Consider the following 15314-nt stretch of genomic DNA (forward strand, 5'->3'; position numbering starts at 1 on the left):
CGGCTCCGCATCGAATCGCGTCTCACCTTGGCGGCGGCGGCGGCTCCGAGTCGCGTCCGGCCTAGGCCCTGCGGCCTCAAGGCGGTTTCCCCGCAGGACCACAGCCGCCCGGCCGCGGAGGCAGCCCGCCTTCTGATTGGCTGCCCCGCCGGAAGTACGTCAGCGCGCGTGCGCAGGAGGAAGCGGGCTCTGCCGGGCCTGACAGCTACCTCCGGGGCCCCGTCCGGCTCGAGCCTGCAGGTAGGCGGGGCCGGGGTGGGTTGGACGGCCCGTCGGCGGGGGACCCCGGCCCCCTTGGGCCGCTGGCCCGCAGCCGCCCCGCACCGGGGGCCCCTCCCCGGCGCAGGGCCCTCCCTCCGGGGGGTCGGAGACGGAGCTCGTGGGGGGCCCCCCGGGCTCCCTGCCGCTCCGGTGGGGCGCCCCGTCCCCCCCCACGGTGGCGCGGGCACTGTTGGCGCTTCAGGAGCCGCTCCTGCCCCGGGGCTCTGCCGCCCCGTGTCGCGGCCCGGGGCATGCCCAGGAGGGCCTCAAAGGGAAGACCCTGCCCCCCGCTGCCTCAGTTTCTTCCTGTGTAAAATGCGCCGGAGCAAGCAGGGGCCATCCCGCGGGGCGTTGCCGCGAGGCCCTGCACAGAGGCAGGGATGCGCCCCGAGCCCCTGGGGCCCCGGGCCCCTTCGCTCCCCTTGCTACCTAGTCCGCCCTCTTGTCGCGCTTTTTTTGTTTGTTTTTAATTTGTTTTTGCAAGGCAATGGGGTTAAGTGGCTTGCCCAAGGCCACACAGCTAGTTATTATTATTAAGTTAATATAATATAATAATTACTCATTTAATATAATAATCATTAATATGAAGTGTCTGAGGTCGGATTTGAACCCAGGTCCTCCTGACTCCAGGGCCAGCGCTCTATCCACTGCACCACCTCTCTCCTGAACTCTCCTTCATCTCCAGCTGCCTCCCAGACTGCCCTGCCGGTTTCTCAAAGTCAACCTGTCCAAAGCATTTTCTTTTCTTTCCCCCCTAAACCCACTTCCCCTCCTACTTTACTTATTCCTGTTGGTACCCCAGTTCTTGCAGTCTCTATGGTTCACACCCTCCACTTTACCCCTAAATCTACAATTACCCAGACCTAATAGGGTCCACCTTCTTCACATTTCCACATCTGCCCCTTGTTCTTTACACTATGCCCAACCATCCTGGTCCAGGCCTCCTTTCATCGTTCCTCTACTGAATCCTGAAATATTACAGTAGCCTCTCACCTCTGTAATCCATCCTCCCCTCAAGCTGCCAAATTGATGTTCCTCACATTCAGGTCTGACAATGCCACTTCACTGGCTCTAGAATCTCTAATGGCTCCCTATTGCCTCTGGGTTAAATCTTTGACTTCTCAGTCTGACCCCATCCTGTCTTTCCAGGCCGATTCCAGGTGCTTGACCTTCCAGCCTCACTTGTCTCCTTGCTGTAACATCTTCTCTCTTTTCTTTGTGTCTTGGCCTTGAGGCTCAGGTGCTCTCCTTTCTCACTTCTTCAACTCCCTTCAAACTGCAGCACTGCCTCCTACAAGAGGCCTCTCCTGATTCATCCTGTTTATGACTCCCTGTAGTTGTGTGTCTGTGTATTTATTTATCTGCAAAAATGTCCTCCTCCTCCCCAGGAGAGTGTCAGTTGAAGGGTGGAATTGTCTCAAATCCCTAACACTATGCCTGGCCAATAATAGAGTTTTCAGACTTGCTTCTTAACTGATGATACTAGTGTAACATTTGAGTTATATAGGAGGGGCAATGAAAGGACTCATGGAAGGTTTCAGTCTTCTCAATAAAATAGGAATTTTTTCTTCTCAATAGAATAGGAAATAACAAAACAGTCATTTGCTGAGGGGAAAGAGGCTAATGGTGATGACAGAAAAGCAAATCTGGAATAGCTGCAGTGAGGAGAATACTAGAGATTCAAAAGAAAAAAGATTCCCATATAGTAGTGAGGGTCCAGATGTAATGCTCTTAGATGGCTGTAACTATGGCTGAAAACAAAATTCTTCAGAAGAGCTTTTTTGAGAGGGGTGGCTAGGTGGCGCAGTGGATAGAGCACTGACTCTGAAGTTAGGAGTACATGAGTTCAAATCCAGCCTCAGACAATTAATAATTACCTAGCTGTGTGGTCTTGGGCAAATTATACAACCCCATTGCCTTGCAAAAACATTTAAAAAAGACCCTTACAATAAAACCAGGGAATATCTCTCTCCTTTTGCCTTAGCTTATATTCCATGCCCTTTCTCTCTCTTTTTTTTTTTTTTGGCAAGGCAATGGGGTTAAGTGGCTTGCCCAAAGTCACACAGCTAGGTAATTATTAAGTGTCTGAGGTTGGATTTGAACTCAGGTACTCCTGACTCCAGGGCCAGTGCTCTATCCACTGTGCCATCTAGCTGCCCCCTGCACTTTCTCTTCTTTGCCAATTGAAAACCATATTTCTTTTTCTTTTAAATATTTTTTTATTTATTTGTTTTCCCAACTACATGCAGCAGTAGTTTTTAATCGATCATTTTTTGCAAAGTTTTGAATTTTACATTTTTCTCTTTCCTTCCCTCCCCCTTGCCCCTCACAAAAAGCAATCTGAAATAGGCTATACTAAACTTATAATTATACCAAACATAGATCCATATTGATCATGAGAAGGTTCAGATCCAAACAGAAAAAAACCAGAAAAAATAACAATATATGACAATTTTCAAAAATTGAAAATCATAAGCTTTGATCTTCATTTGAACTCCCCAGTTCCTTCTCTGATATTTTCCATTCAAGCCTCTTGATTCTTGATCCCACTTCTAACCCACCCAACAAAGGTATGTACCCAGTATATACTGAGCTAAACTCTCATTTCTAGAATGACTTTGGACAGGTCACTTATTATGTATCTGAGATTTTTTCCATATGTTAAATGATTGTGTTGGACCATTTCAGGTCCAGATCTTTCTGAGATCCTTGTATGTGTAGGAAAATAGGAAATTCTTTGGTAAATGATTTATGAATTGTTATTTTGTGTACATTGTTTTATGCATGAGTACCTCGAATATATATAAATTCAATTTTTACAAACAACCAAGCCAGTTTATCAATTATATTATGAAGACTGACTTTTGTGGCATATTTCATTATTTTATAAACTTGATATCTCAGGCTTCCCAATTTCATATTCTTCCTTGATTGACTAACTCTTTAAAACTTTATTTCCCACAAACTGGAATCACTTAGCTAATTTTAAATTTAATTCATATGTTAGATTACTCTAATCAACTCTGTTCTCATTTTCTAGGTATATTTATCCATCTTTCTATAAAAAAATAAAATGGCTTCTAGAGGAAAGACTGAAACAAGTAAATTAAAACAGAACTTAGAAGAACAATTGGACAGACTAATGCAACAGTTACAAGATCTGGAAGAATGCAGGTAGTATTAACAAGATTTTACATTATTACATTGGGGGGAAAAAAATGTCTTCTTTCTCCAAACTAGATTGTAAGCTTAGAAAGTAGGACATGGTACTTGAACAGGGGCATAGTAGAGAAGGTCCAGAGATTCAGAAATGAAGCCTGGAGAGGAATAAAGCTATGATTGGCCTAGGTGTCTTCTTTATAATGGAAGGCTCTGGGGAGAAATCAGAGATTCCTTCTTGAGAGTGAAATAAGAACAAGAGGCACAAGGATAAGGGATGCTTCTAATGTGAGAAGTATAGGAATGGAGTAAGTAAGTACAAGAATGGAGAAGGGTGAAGATGCCCCAGATATTTGTCTCTATGATAGAAAAACCCTGCCTTCAATAATGATACCATTCAGAAATCTAGGTGAGTTATAGAGATTCTTTATCATAGCATTGACTCCTATGCCCTGAATCATCACCTCTACAGAGAGCCACTCCTATCTCATTCCCGAATTCTGTGCCCCACATTGAATGGATAACTGCTTCCTCCTGGACATCCTAGAGAAATCTCAGCTTAGATTCAGCTTTAGATTCACTTTAAACTTGCCCTCCTCAGTCTTCCCTGTTTCTTTTAAGGACACCACCATCCTCTGAGTCTCCTAGATGGATAATATTGGAGTTTCCTCTACCTTTCCCCTGACCCCATCTAATCATTTACTGAGTCTTATTATTCTGCTCCTATGCATCTCTTAGATCCATTCTCCTTCTCCTACAGACCCAATCCCCTCATTTAGACCTTCTCATTTCTGAACTGAAATGCCACAGTAGTCTTCTCATTGGTTACTCTGCTCCCATCATCTCCTTATGCTCATAGTGTTCAGTAGCTCCCCATTGCCCAGAGGATACAGTATGAACTCCTGCATGTAGCACTGAAGACCTTCCCATAGCCTGATTCCCTTATTCCTTGACATTCTGCATTCCAATCAAACTGAATAGTAGCTATTGTCTAAACTCAGCATTCACCTGCCACTTCTGTGCCTTACATCCAAGCCACACCTCCTTAACTCCAGCTCCCTTTAAAGCTTAGTATAGTATAGTCACCTTCCTCATCCCCTTCCTTTCATGCTCTTTTCTAGACCTGCAATGCTTTCCTCCTCCATTTTTTTTTGGCAAGGCAATGGTGTTAAGTGACTTCCCCAAGGTCACACAGCTAGGTAATTATTAAATGTCTGAGACCAGATTTGAACTCAGGTCCTTCTGACTCCAGGACTGGTGCTCTATTCACTGTGCCACCTAACTGTCCCCTCCTCCATCTTTGCTTTCTGAAATTCCATACTTCCTCCAAAGCCTACTTCCAACTCCAGCCCCTTCAGGAAGCTTGTGCTGATTCTCCTAACTGGTCAACATATTAGGGCATTGACTGCTTTTTATCTACATATTCTAGTTCCCTCTAGCCTGGCACACTCAATCGTCACTTAAGAAATAGATGTTGAATTAAACGATCTTTTTAAGATTAAATTTTGTTTTATTTTTAGATCCTTCCTTTTCTCCCTCTTATGCCCTTTTTTTGAGAAAGCAAGAAAAATAAACTCCTTGTTACAAACATGGAGAATGCAGCAAAATAAGCCATCTCCAAAAATCCATATAATCCTCTGAATCCATCCCCCCTCTATCAAGAGGTGGGGGGTATGTTCATCTGGAATTGTGGTCAGTCAATACACTGACAAGAGTTCCTAAACTTGTCAGAGTTGATTATCTCTACAATATTGCTATTATCCTATAAATTGTATTCCTGGTTCTACTCAACCCTCACTCCATTAGTTGATACAAGTCTTCCCAGATTTCTCTGAAACCCTCACCTTCATCCTTTCTTGCAATACAGTATTTGAATTGAATAATCACTTCTATAAATAATAATGTAGAAGCTAGTCTCTGGCTTGAGGTACCTTCATTATCAGATAGGTATTTTAATAAAAATTTTCACTTGTATACCACTTTAGAAAGCATTTTCTCATGTATCATCTTGTGAAATCTCCACAGCAGCCCTGGAGACATAGCTGGATTTGAAGTCACAGAAAGAAACTGGTATCAGAACCTGATTCTGCCACTAATTCCCTAGGTAGCCTTGGGCCTTCTCCCTGTTTGTAAAAACATAACAAATTTTTTTATTTTCAGTTTCAGATTTTCTCCCCCCCCCCATCCTCTATCCCACCCTTGAGAAGACAAGCAGTACAATACCATAATACATGTAAACTTGTGCAAAACATAGTTCTGTATTAGCCATGTGACCAAAGGTGGGAAGGGCGAATAAAGAAAATGGAAAGAAAATTTTCTTTGGCCTTCATTTAGAGTTCATCCTCTCTCTCTAGAGGTGAATAGCATTTTCATCTCAAGTCCTTTGGCATTGTCTTAGATCATTGTCTTGATCAGATTTTGTATGTGATCATTATGATACTATTGCTGTTGCAACATCCTGCTTGTCATTTCTTATAGCACAATGTTATTCCATCACAATCATGTATTACAATTTATCCATCTATTTTCCAGTGGCTGGGTAGCCCCATAATTTCTAATTCTTTGTCACTACAAAAAGGACTGCTATAAATATTTTTGTACCAATATATCCTTTTCTTTTTTCTTTGCTCTTTTTTTGGTATATAGACCCAATAGTGGTATTTCTGGGTCAAAGAGCACACAGTTTGATAGCCCTATGTTCATAGTTCCAAATTGTTCTCCAGAATAGTTGGACCAGTTTACAACTAGGACCAACAGCACATTAGTGTCCCAATTTTTCCATATCTCCTCAGCATTTGTCATTTTCTTTTTCTGTCATGTTAACCAATCTGATAGAGGTGAATATAGTGTGTGATGTTGGTCCATGACTAGTTTCTGCCATACTGCTTTTCAGTTTTCCTAACAGTTTTTGTCAAGTGGTGAGTTTGCCCCAAAAGCTTGCATCTTTGGGTTTATCAAACATTAGATTACTATGAACATTTACCTCCGTGTTGTTCCACTATTCCACTCCATTTCTTAACTAGTAACAGATTGTTTTCAATGAATACAACTTTGTAATATAGTTTGAAATCTAGTCTTGCTAGTCTTTCACATTTTTTTAATTTGATTCCCTTAATATTCTTGACCTTTTGTCCTTTCAAATGAATTTTGTTAATTTTTGGTAATTCTATAAAATAATTCTTTGGTGATTTGATTACCAAATTATTATACTATATAAGTAAATTAGTTAGAGATAAATATTCTTTTAAGGAAAAAAGTTTCTTTAAAAACTTATAAAATTACATTTAGAGCATATAAGTTTTTTCCCATGCTTTCTGATCTATGATCCTTTTCATAACAGATTAGGGAATTGACATTCAGAGAAGTAAACTGAATTGTCCCAACCTCCCACCCCACCTCATAGCCCATGGGACCAGATGTCTTTGTCACAGTGCTGCTTCTTTGGTCTACTAAGTACGCTTAGGAGTGGACTTTCTCTGTGGCTTCCCGCAAGTTGATGGGGTTCATTATGTCTCTTTCAGAGAAGAACTTGAAGCAGATGAATATGAAGAAACCAAAAGAGAAACTTTGGAGCAGTTGGGTGAATTCAATGATTCACTGAAGAAAATTATGTCTGGAAACATGACTTTGGTAGATGAACTTAGTGGGATGCAACTGGTAAGCTCAGAGTTTGGAAGTATGTTTGAAATGAAATTATGGGGGGCAGCTAGGTGGCGCAATGGATAGAGCACCAGCCCCAGAGTCAGGAGGACCTGAGTTCAAACACTTAATAATTGCCTAGCTGTGTGACCTTGGACAAGTCATTTAACCATTGCCTTGCAAAAACCAAGGGGAAAAAAAAGAAATGAAATTGTGCCCGTTGTGCATGTACCAAGCAAGATAACCAGTACTTCCCAATGTTTCCATCCCCTCTTTGGGAGGAGAGCTCTGTAATATTGGGTAAGCAAACTGAAGAGCCCTGGGAAAGCTAGCTCCCACCAGGCTATCATTTTGGAGGCATTTATGAGATCAATATGGTCATGACTTTTTGCCTCCTTATACTTCTAGGCTATTCAGGCTGCCATCAGCCAGGCCTTTAAAACACCAGAGGTTATCAGATTGTTTGCAAAGAAACAGCCAGGGCAGCTGCGGACAAGATTAGCAGAGGTAAAGTTTGCTCTTTACTGTTTTAATCATTGTTTGTCCATTTCTACTCCTACTCCCAGGTTTTCCCCAGTTTGATGTTCTCAGTTATAGAGGCAGGTCTCTAGAGCTGATGCCAACGATTTTCTAACCAATCTAGATTGTTCCATGTTCCCTTCATGAGCTTTGCTTCTCTAATGCCCCTTTTAGATGCTATCCCCTCCAGAAACCCTATCTTGATTTTTCCCAGCCATTAACCACTTTCCTTCCTTGGTCCTCACTTGGTGATTTGTTTTCCAACTCTCTAATGCTCTTAATCTTGTGATTTTTATGTATTGAGGCTATCTTTGTCTCTATGGAAGGAGCAATTGATGCTGGGGTTACCTATTTATATCTTGTAATTTCTTACTAATCTGTAAGCTCCATGGGGCGGGAACTGAAACTTAACCAAACATTCTCTCTCCTTTAGCAACCTAACACAATGCTTTCTTCATATTAGGCACTTTATAAATATATGTTATTATTTTTTGTCTTCTCCATAAACCATCTAGTAATTAACTTTGTTGAATAGTGACTGATGAAAATATACTCTGGAAAGGGAAAAGGGTGGAATGGATGGAAAAAATCTGAAAATAAAGGCTATGTAAATAAAAAATTTGGTAGCAAATTTAAAAAAAAATTTACTCTCAGAAATAATGCCCCTTGAGACAATTAGGTGTCATCAGCCAGGTGGACATGATTTCAAATCTGGCCTCAGACACTTATAGCTGTGTGACCCTGGACAAGTTGCTTAACCTTTATTGCCTCAAAAAATAATAAGAAGAATAATATATTCCATACCCCACAAAAAAGAAAAGGAACCCAACAAACTCACTGAACAAAGCTTAGATGTAATTAGATGGCTTCTGTTTCTATTCTGTCCCTAAGGCCAGAGTTCATAAATTTTCCACCTAAGAAGCCCCCATTGCACCTTCCAATGGTGAGGCATTAACAGTGTTATTTTATACTTTGGCATCCAAAGTATATCTCAAAGAACTTTACAAGTATAATTAATGACACCCCAAAAAGTATTCCTCTTGTTTTATAGACTTCAATACAGCTGAGGTGCAAAAGCCAGTTGTTTTTGGTACCTAGGAAAAATTCAGTCATTAGAATAATTTGAAATAAGTTTCAAGGGATTGAATTCTGCATTGCCCTTCTCAGACCTGGAGAGTACAATTCAGCCAAAGGAGAGGGTTGTTGTCCTCTCCATAGGATTATGTATCAATTCTCTCTTCTGTAGAAACCCAGTAGGAACTGGCAAAGTGAATCCTTTAACAGTCAGCACTGTGGAACAGCTCGTCTTCACTAGCAATTTGCTTACAAAGTTTTTTAAAAGTTATAAAAAAATTTTGGAATTAGAACTGAAAGCTTGACTTTTATGCTCTAAATATAGTTTTATAAGTTTTTAAAGAAACTGCTTGAGTATTTCCTTCTTATATTTATCCCTTTTAGATGGACAGAGACCTGATGGTTGGAAAGCTGGAAAGAGACATATACACCCAACAGAAACTGGAGATACTGACTGCCCTGCGGAAACTTGGAGAAAAGGTCCCCAAGGAAACCATCAGTTCTTGGTCTCAAGTGCTAGATTTGGTGTCAGCATATTCCTGCCTATGATTTTATGTCGGATAGAGGGATTAGGGAATAGCTCCCACTTCTAGTCATTACTCCAAAAAGAGGTAGCTCTAGATAAGGGGGATAGAGGGGGAGAGGCACTCAATTGTATGGTCATAGTCTAGAGTGAATGATTCCCTCCCTCAAGGAGTGAGCTCTGGACATGGACTGAGGCAAGGTTTAGAATGGAAGTCTTGACATTGGCCTCGGCCTCTGCTCCTTGAACTATCTAAAAGGGACCATAAGGCTAGGTCCTTTTTCTTACGTCACAGGGTTATTGAAAAGACCAAAGGAGATTCTGTGACCAGTCCGAATGAGGCACTAAATGAATGTCAGCTCCATGGGGCTCTACCTATAAACCCAATCTGTTTCAATAAAACATGGTGCAGGTATAGTCTGCTGCCCTGGTTATTTCATGGAGATGGAATAGTAAACAGAGCTAAGGCTGGTAAAATCACTGACCAGGCTTCAGGCTGTTGCTGGGAGGAGCTTCCCAAGGATCTGTCCCATTGAACCAAAGCAGAGCATTTGTGCGTAGACACACATACACACACACACACACACACACACACACACACACACACACACACACACACACACACACAATCTGAGCTAACAACACCCAATACCTACCTCTTCTTATGGGCTATTTTTTTTTTCCCTTTTGGAATAGCTGACTGCCGATGATGAGGCTTTCCTGTCTACAAATGCAGGTGCCGCTCTCAGCCAGTTTGAAAAAGTCTCCACTGACCTTGGTGAGTCCCTGCCTCTTTCCAAGGGCCCAGGGTTGATCACTTTTCTCTCCAGATACACCAAGGCAAATCAAAGGCCTTGTCCCTAAGGGCAGTGTCAAATGTAAGTTGTTGTCTTTTCAAAATTGATCTCATTTTGGGGTGGCTAGGTGGCACAGTGGATAAAGCACCAGCCCTGGAGTCAGGAGTATTTGGGTTCAAATCTGATCTCAGACACTTAATAATTACCTAGCTGTGTGGCCTTGAGCAAGCCACTTAACCCCATCTGCCTTGCAAAAACCTGAAAAAAAAATTGATCTTATTTCTAGCGCTTCTTTCTCAGAGCCTTATTGGAAATGCTGCTGCTCTCCTGGAAGCAAGGTCATTTTGCCACCACATATTCCCAGCGTTTGAGTGTGTAAAAGTGAAGTGGGCTAAACAGTTCAATTTAGTTTTTCTCTTTCTGGACCCCTTATCTGGAAATCGGGAAGATGGCTTTCTTGCGTTTCCAACAGTGAGGTTCCTGCTTCCTGAGTCCTCTTGCCATCATTGCATTTGGGGGGGGGGGGCTAAAGGAATGGGTGTAAAGTAGGCAAAAGGAGGCATAGGAGGGCACTACCCTGGAGCAGACTGATTCTGTCTCCTGGTGGATCTCAAGTTGTGCACTCTTTGAGCTAGCCCTGGGTTATTTATTATCTGCCTTCTTCCTTCCCTAGGCTCTGGGGACAAAGTCCTAGCTTTGGCCAGTTTTGAAGTGGAAAAAAACAAAAAATGATGAGGAGCTTTATAGAATCCCTGGGCATCAGTCACGGTACAATTGGCACATTTCTGTTTTCTACTGCGGATCTAAAGTCATCCCTGAGAGCTCTAGAGAACCCAGAACCACATTAACGGCATGAGAACAACATAATGGAGGCATCTTCTGGCCCTGGTCACAAGCTTCCTTCATGTTCGAGCACGGCAGGAGAGAGCTGTGCTGCATGGATGGACATAGTCTCATTAAAACATCTTACCTTACAAAGGTCTGCCTATGGTGGGGGCAGAGATGAGGGAAGAAGGTGCATCTTCACCCTAGGACTGAATTTCTCCACAGTCTCTGCCTTCCATTCCTGGTTGGCTCGTGCTGATGGTGAAGGGAAACTAGCAGTAACAACAGCTTGCGGAAGCATCCCCTCTCTATGGTGTTTTGGCCTCCTGCTCTTTCTATATCCTTAGGGCTTCCCAGGCTCAAAGGACCTTGGTGATCTTGACAACCCTTCCTATTCCAGAGGGAGAAAACAGCTCTAAAGGAGTGAAGTGATTTGTTCAAAGTTAGTGACAGAATCAACCCAGAGCTTTAGACTCCTAGTTTTTTTCTTCCTATTACACCATGCTGCCTTCAGTGCCCCCTGAAAGTGGTGTCTATGTTGATAGAGTCTTCCTCTATACAATTTTCCTCTATACAATTTTAGAAGGTATTTGTGGAAGCCTGGCTTTTTTTTAAAAAAAACTCTTCCAGCAAAAAAGGGAGCATCCCATCAGCCTGATTGCTCTCCGTATGAATGGAAGCCATTGTAACTCTGAATTTTGAGCAGGAAACAATGGGGGCCCTGTTGGTGGGAGCCTCCTGGAGTCACCGAAGCTCCTGCTTGTCTCGCCAGGAAATCAATAGGAAATGGCATTGCGAGGCCTACCCTCTGTGACCTGTGGCTAGGACTCTGGGTCAGTCAACTAGGGACTGCCCCTCCCTCCCTGGTTTTCTAGGACTATGGCATGAGCTGTCAGAATCAACATACACTGATGTCCATCTTACCATGTTGTCTTCAGTGGGTGTTCTCTGCTCTTTCTCCTTTCCTCATAGTGCCATTCTTGATTTTCTGTTTCCCCTATTTAGTTTCTTTTGCACATTACACAAACATCAAATATCTGTGAAGTCCTCTGTATTTTAAACTGCTCTTTTGATCGTGGATGGGAATTCTCTCTTGGGTAGAAATTGTCTTTAGAATCAGTAATAGAAGTCAGTGTTGGGGTTACTGGTTTGTGGTTTTCAGTCCCACTCACTGCCTGTCTCCCCTCTCAGGCAACCCACTTCCCCCACCTCAGTGAGGTCGTGGCTATCTGCACAGAAGCACCTGCTGATCACCATCTCATGCTTCTCCTCTTACTTCTAGGGTCATTCCTCAGCAGTCTGTTATTACATTTTATCATAGCAAGAAAATGAGAAACAGATTCTGTCCAAGCCCCCATGAGAAGGGTCTGTGTGGACCTGGAGACCTTGAGCCCAGTTTTTTGTTTTGTTTTGAAACCAAGTCATGACTTTCTAGGACAAAACTTGGCTTTAATCATTTTGACTTTTTATCATATGCATTTTCAAGTTGGTTTTTCTGTAAAAATTACTTTGGTTAGGTAACTGGCTGAGCTTATGGTGCCCAGAGGAGCAAGAGGCCCTAAAGCCTGGCTTGCCTCTCTCAGACAAGGTGAGATCTCTCCCACTGACTAACTTAGCATCTCTTCCTAAATGGCCTTTGGGATGAGCACTTCCCAATGTCTGCCCACAGTAGAATGTCATAGGAAATTTTTTTGAGAGATACCATACTGTTTAATGGTTCTGTCTGTGCCATGAACTCTGCTGGGGATCTAGTGTTTCATTAAAGGAGAGACTTTGAAAAGTGAAGAACATCCTATGCAAACCATAGTTATTAAATAATTTTCAAACCGGCAATTTTCTATTTGCTTATATGTCTGCGTGTGTGTGTGATTTCTTGTTAAAAGACAACTTGCTCCCTTTTGGACCCTCTCATTGTGCACTTCCAGGTTTCTCAGATAACAGGCAGCTTGCCCATATAATTCATAAACAGGCTGGATTTTAAGTTAATTCCAAAAAACCGAAAGGTGAACAAACCTTTTCTATTGTTGCTCTTTTAGCAACATGGCTTGGAATAAGTTTGTCCTAGGGAGGTGAGCAAGGAGAAGGGAAAGGATCAGGCTGTAGACTCACAGGTCAGGGAGGACAGATTCAGAGCATAAAGGAGCCCAGCAAGACTTAGGCCTTTAGTTGAAGGTGTGCCACCAGGGAATGGTCATCAGCCCCAAGACAAAATACTGAGCAGAGCAGCCCCCAACACTTATAGTGCAGAAGTCTGAGTTTGAAATTTTTGTGGAAAAATTCAAACCCTCTAGTCACTCTGCCTCAAACACTGCAACCAGCTCATCTTTTTCATTATTAAGTAAACCCAAAGAATTCTTGTCTTTCCCTAAATGTTTTCCAGAATTAATATGTATGTAAACTATCAGTATTCCCACTCCCAGACCAAGCTGTACAACATAATTGCCAACAGTCTACGTGGCCCTGGAAACGAGGGCTTGTGGCAATGTAGAAAATAAAAACCCAGGGGCTAGGATTTCACATTTCTGTTGATCTGGAAATAGACTTAAAAAATCCCAGTTGTCAGTTCCTAAAATGAGACCTGTTTTATTCAATCACCTTGGTGCCCAATAAGAAATTTCTCCTCCTCACTCTTACAGCAAATCAGTCAAGGGACCTGAGATGAACTTCTGGAGAATGCATCCCTGAAACAAATGTAGGTGCTGCAGATATGCATGCAAACAGGCTAAGGATGGGGAGGGCAAAGAAGAAGACTGTTAAACCCCAGCCTCCTCACCCTTGGTGGGTTTTCCTTGAGAAGATCCAATCCCTTCTATCAGGCAGCTAGCTTTCATTTGAAAATAACTGAACCATAACCATAACCACAACCTGGTTGAACCTCACCCAATTGTATGAAAAGTTACATGAAGACAATTTAGTGCCTCACCTTCAGAGACATTCAAGACATTCTGGTAAGAATTTTTTGCACTAACAGGCCTTTGCTACTCTAAACTTGGAGGCCTGGGTCAGAAACCCTTTAGGCTTCTGCAGTTTCATCCACAACATGATTTCAATGAATATTAGATGGTTTGCTTTTACTATTTCTTCAACCGACATTTATATTATTATTATTATTATTATTATTATTATTATTATTATTTTATTATTTATTGCTTGTGGGGTATAAGATACCATACTAAACATTGGAAATAGAAAGACAAAAAATGCAAATGGTTCTCTGTGGGAGAGGCAATCTGCTGTAATTGATAAGAATTGTTAGCCTTGGATTCAGAAAGACTTGAGTTCTAATTCTTTCTGATGTTTATACTCACCTTAGGCAGCTCATTTCATTCACCTCAGCCTCTTATTCTTCAGTAAAATAATATCAATGGCTGATGTGAGGCTCAATTGAGATAATGTCTGGCAAGGGATTGATCAATTTTAAAGTATTATATTTTGCTTGTCCAGTTATTTCATCCTTTGAGGAATAGTGAATAAAGCACCCCCATCTGATTAAAAAAATTAGGGGTAGGGGACAAGAAGGAGGGGAAAAAATTTGGTTTTCGTCAATTGCAAATACTTTAAAAATGATCCCAAGCCTAAGAGACCTTTGGCTCATGTGAAACACTGACCTTTGCTCCATCTAACTTAGCATCCTGTCCCTCAACACTTTAGAAGCCAGGGTTGTGCTAGGAGAGCCAAGTTGAAAATTGAGGCAATTATCTAAATGAGAGTCAAAAGATCCAGTTAATTCAGATGAAAGAAGATATTTGGCCTAATCCAAATAACCACCTCCAATCTGCACTCAGCTTTGGTAGTAGTCTTAGAAAATTTGGTTCTTTGTTCCAGCTGAAAAAAAAAACAAAGCCCAAGGTAGCAACCTGGATCCTTCTTCAGAGCGTTTCAAGTTTTCACCAAGTTTTCCATAATTCTCCCCTCTGTCATGATGGTAACTACAAAATCGTTGGACTGATTCAGGGAAATGATTTGTCCTTACTCAAGGAAGGAACAGTGAGTGGTCCCTAGCCTGGACCTTGGCAGGCCCTGCCCCCCACACATCTCCAGGGAACTAAGCAGCTTGTTGCTGGAACATACCATGGTTATGGTTAACCAAAGACCCCTGGGTTCCTTTTCAGCTTTCACTCCATATAAATGGGTGCCCACTGGCATCCATTTATAGCTATAGTGGGCGAAGATCATTGTCTCATAATCATTCCCTAAGAAAAAACTCAGGCCTCAGCTTTCCATGTCATTTGTTCACTGGTGGGTATGGGGGGAGGTGGGGCAGAGGAAGGCAATGACTAAACTGCATGTGCCTTCTTGGGATCTGGCTCACTCCCTGGCATATCTGCTCCCCGTGAGCTAATTTCTGATCTCTTTCACAGCATTGCTCTTTTGACAGCTTAGGAGAGCTAAGTGGTACAATGGATATAGTGCATGACCTGGAGTCAGGATGACTCTTCTTCCTGAGCTCAAATCTAGTATTTCCAAGCTGTTGTCAATTCATCCTGTTTGCCTCAATTTCCTCATCTGTAAAATGA

General features: G+C 42.2%; 2 protein-coding genes across 3 annotated transcripts in view; one reads left to right on the forward strand and one right to left on the reverse strand.

The window, feature by feature from the left end:
- Positions 1 to 128, reverse strand: part of LOC141509173 (retinoid-binding protein 7) — an 81142-nt gene extending 81014 nt beyond the window's left edge. The window contains exon 1 of one of the 2 annotated variants that reach the window (XM_074218496.1): positions 27 to 128. The gene's annotated coding sequence lies outside the window, so the exon portion shown is untranslated. The remainder of the gene's footprint in view (positions 1 to 26) is intronic. The other variant, XM_074218497.1, reaches the window with a different exon arrangement.
- Positions 51 to 10801, forward strand: LZIC (leucine zipper and CTNNBIP1 domain containing). Its single transcript, XM_074218502.1, has 7 exons — positions 51 to 240; positions 3302 to 3435; positions 6942 to 7077; positions 7468 to 7566; positions 9037 to 9132; positions 9872 to 9953; positions 10646 to 10801. The coding sequence occupies exons 2-7, from the start codon at positions 3335 to 3337 to the stop codon at positions 10702 to 10704; spliced, it is 573 nt and encodes a 190-aa protein (XP_074074603.1). The 5' UTR covers positions 51 to 240; positions 3302 to 3334; the 3' UTR covers positions 10705 to 10801.
- The last annotated feature ends 4513 nt before the right edge of the window (positions 10802 to 15314 follow it).

The sequence above is a fragment of the Macrotis lagotis genome, chromosome 1, assembly GCF_037893015.1.
Source record: "Macrotis lagotis isolate mMagLag1 chromosome 1, bilby.v1.9.chrom.fasta, whole genome shotgun sequence".
In the NCBI taxonomy this organism is placed as follows: domain Eukaryota; kingdom Metazoa; phylum Chordata; class Mammalia; order Peramelemorphia; family Peramelidae; genus Macrotis; species Macrotis lagotis.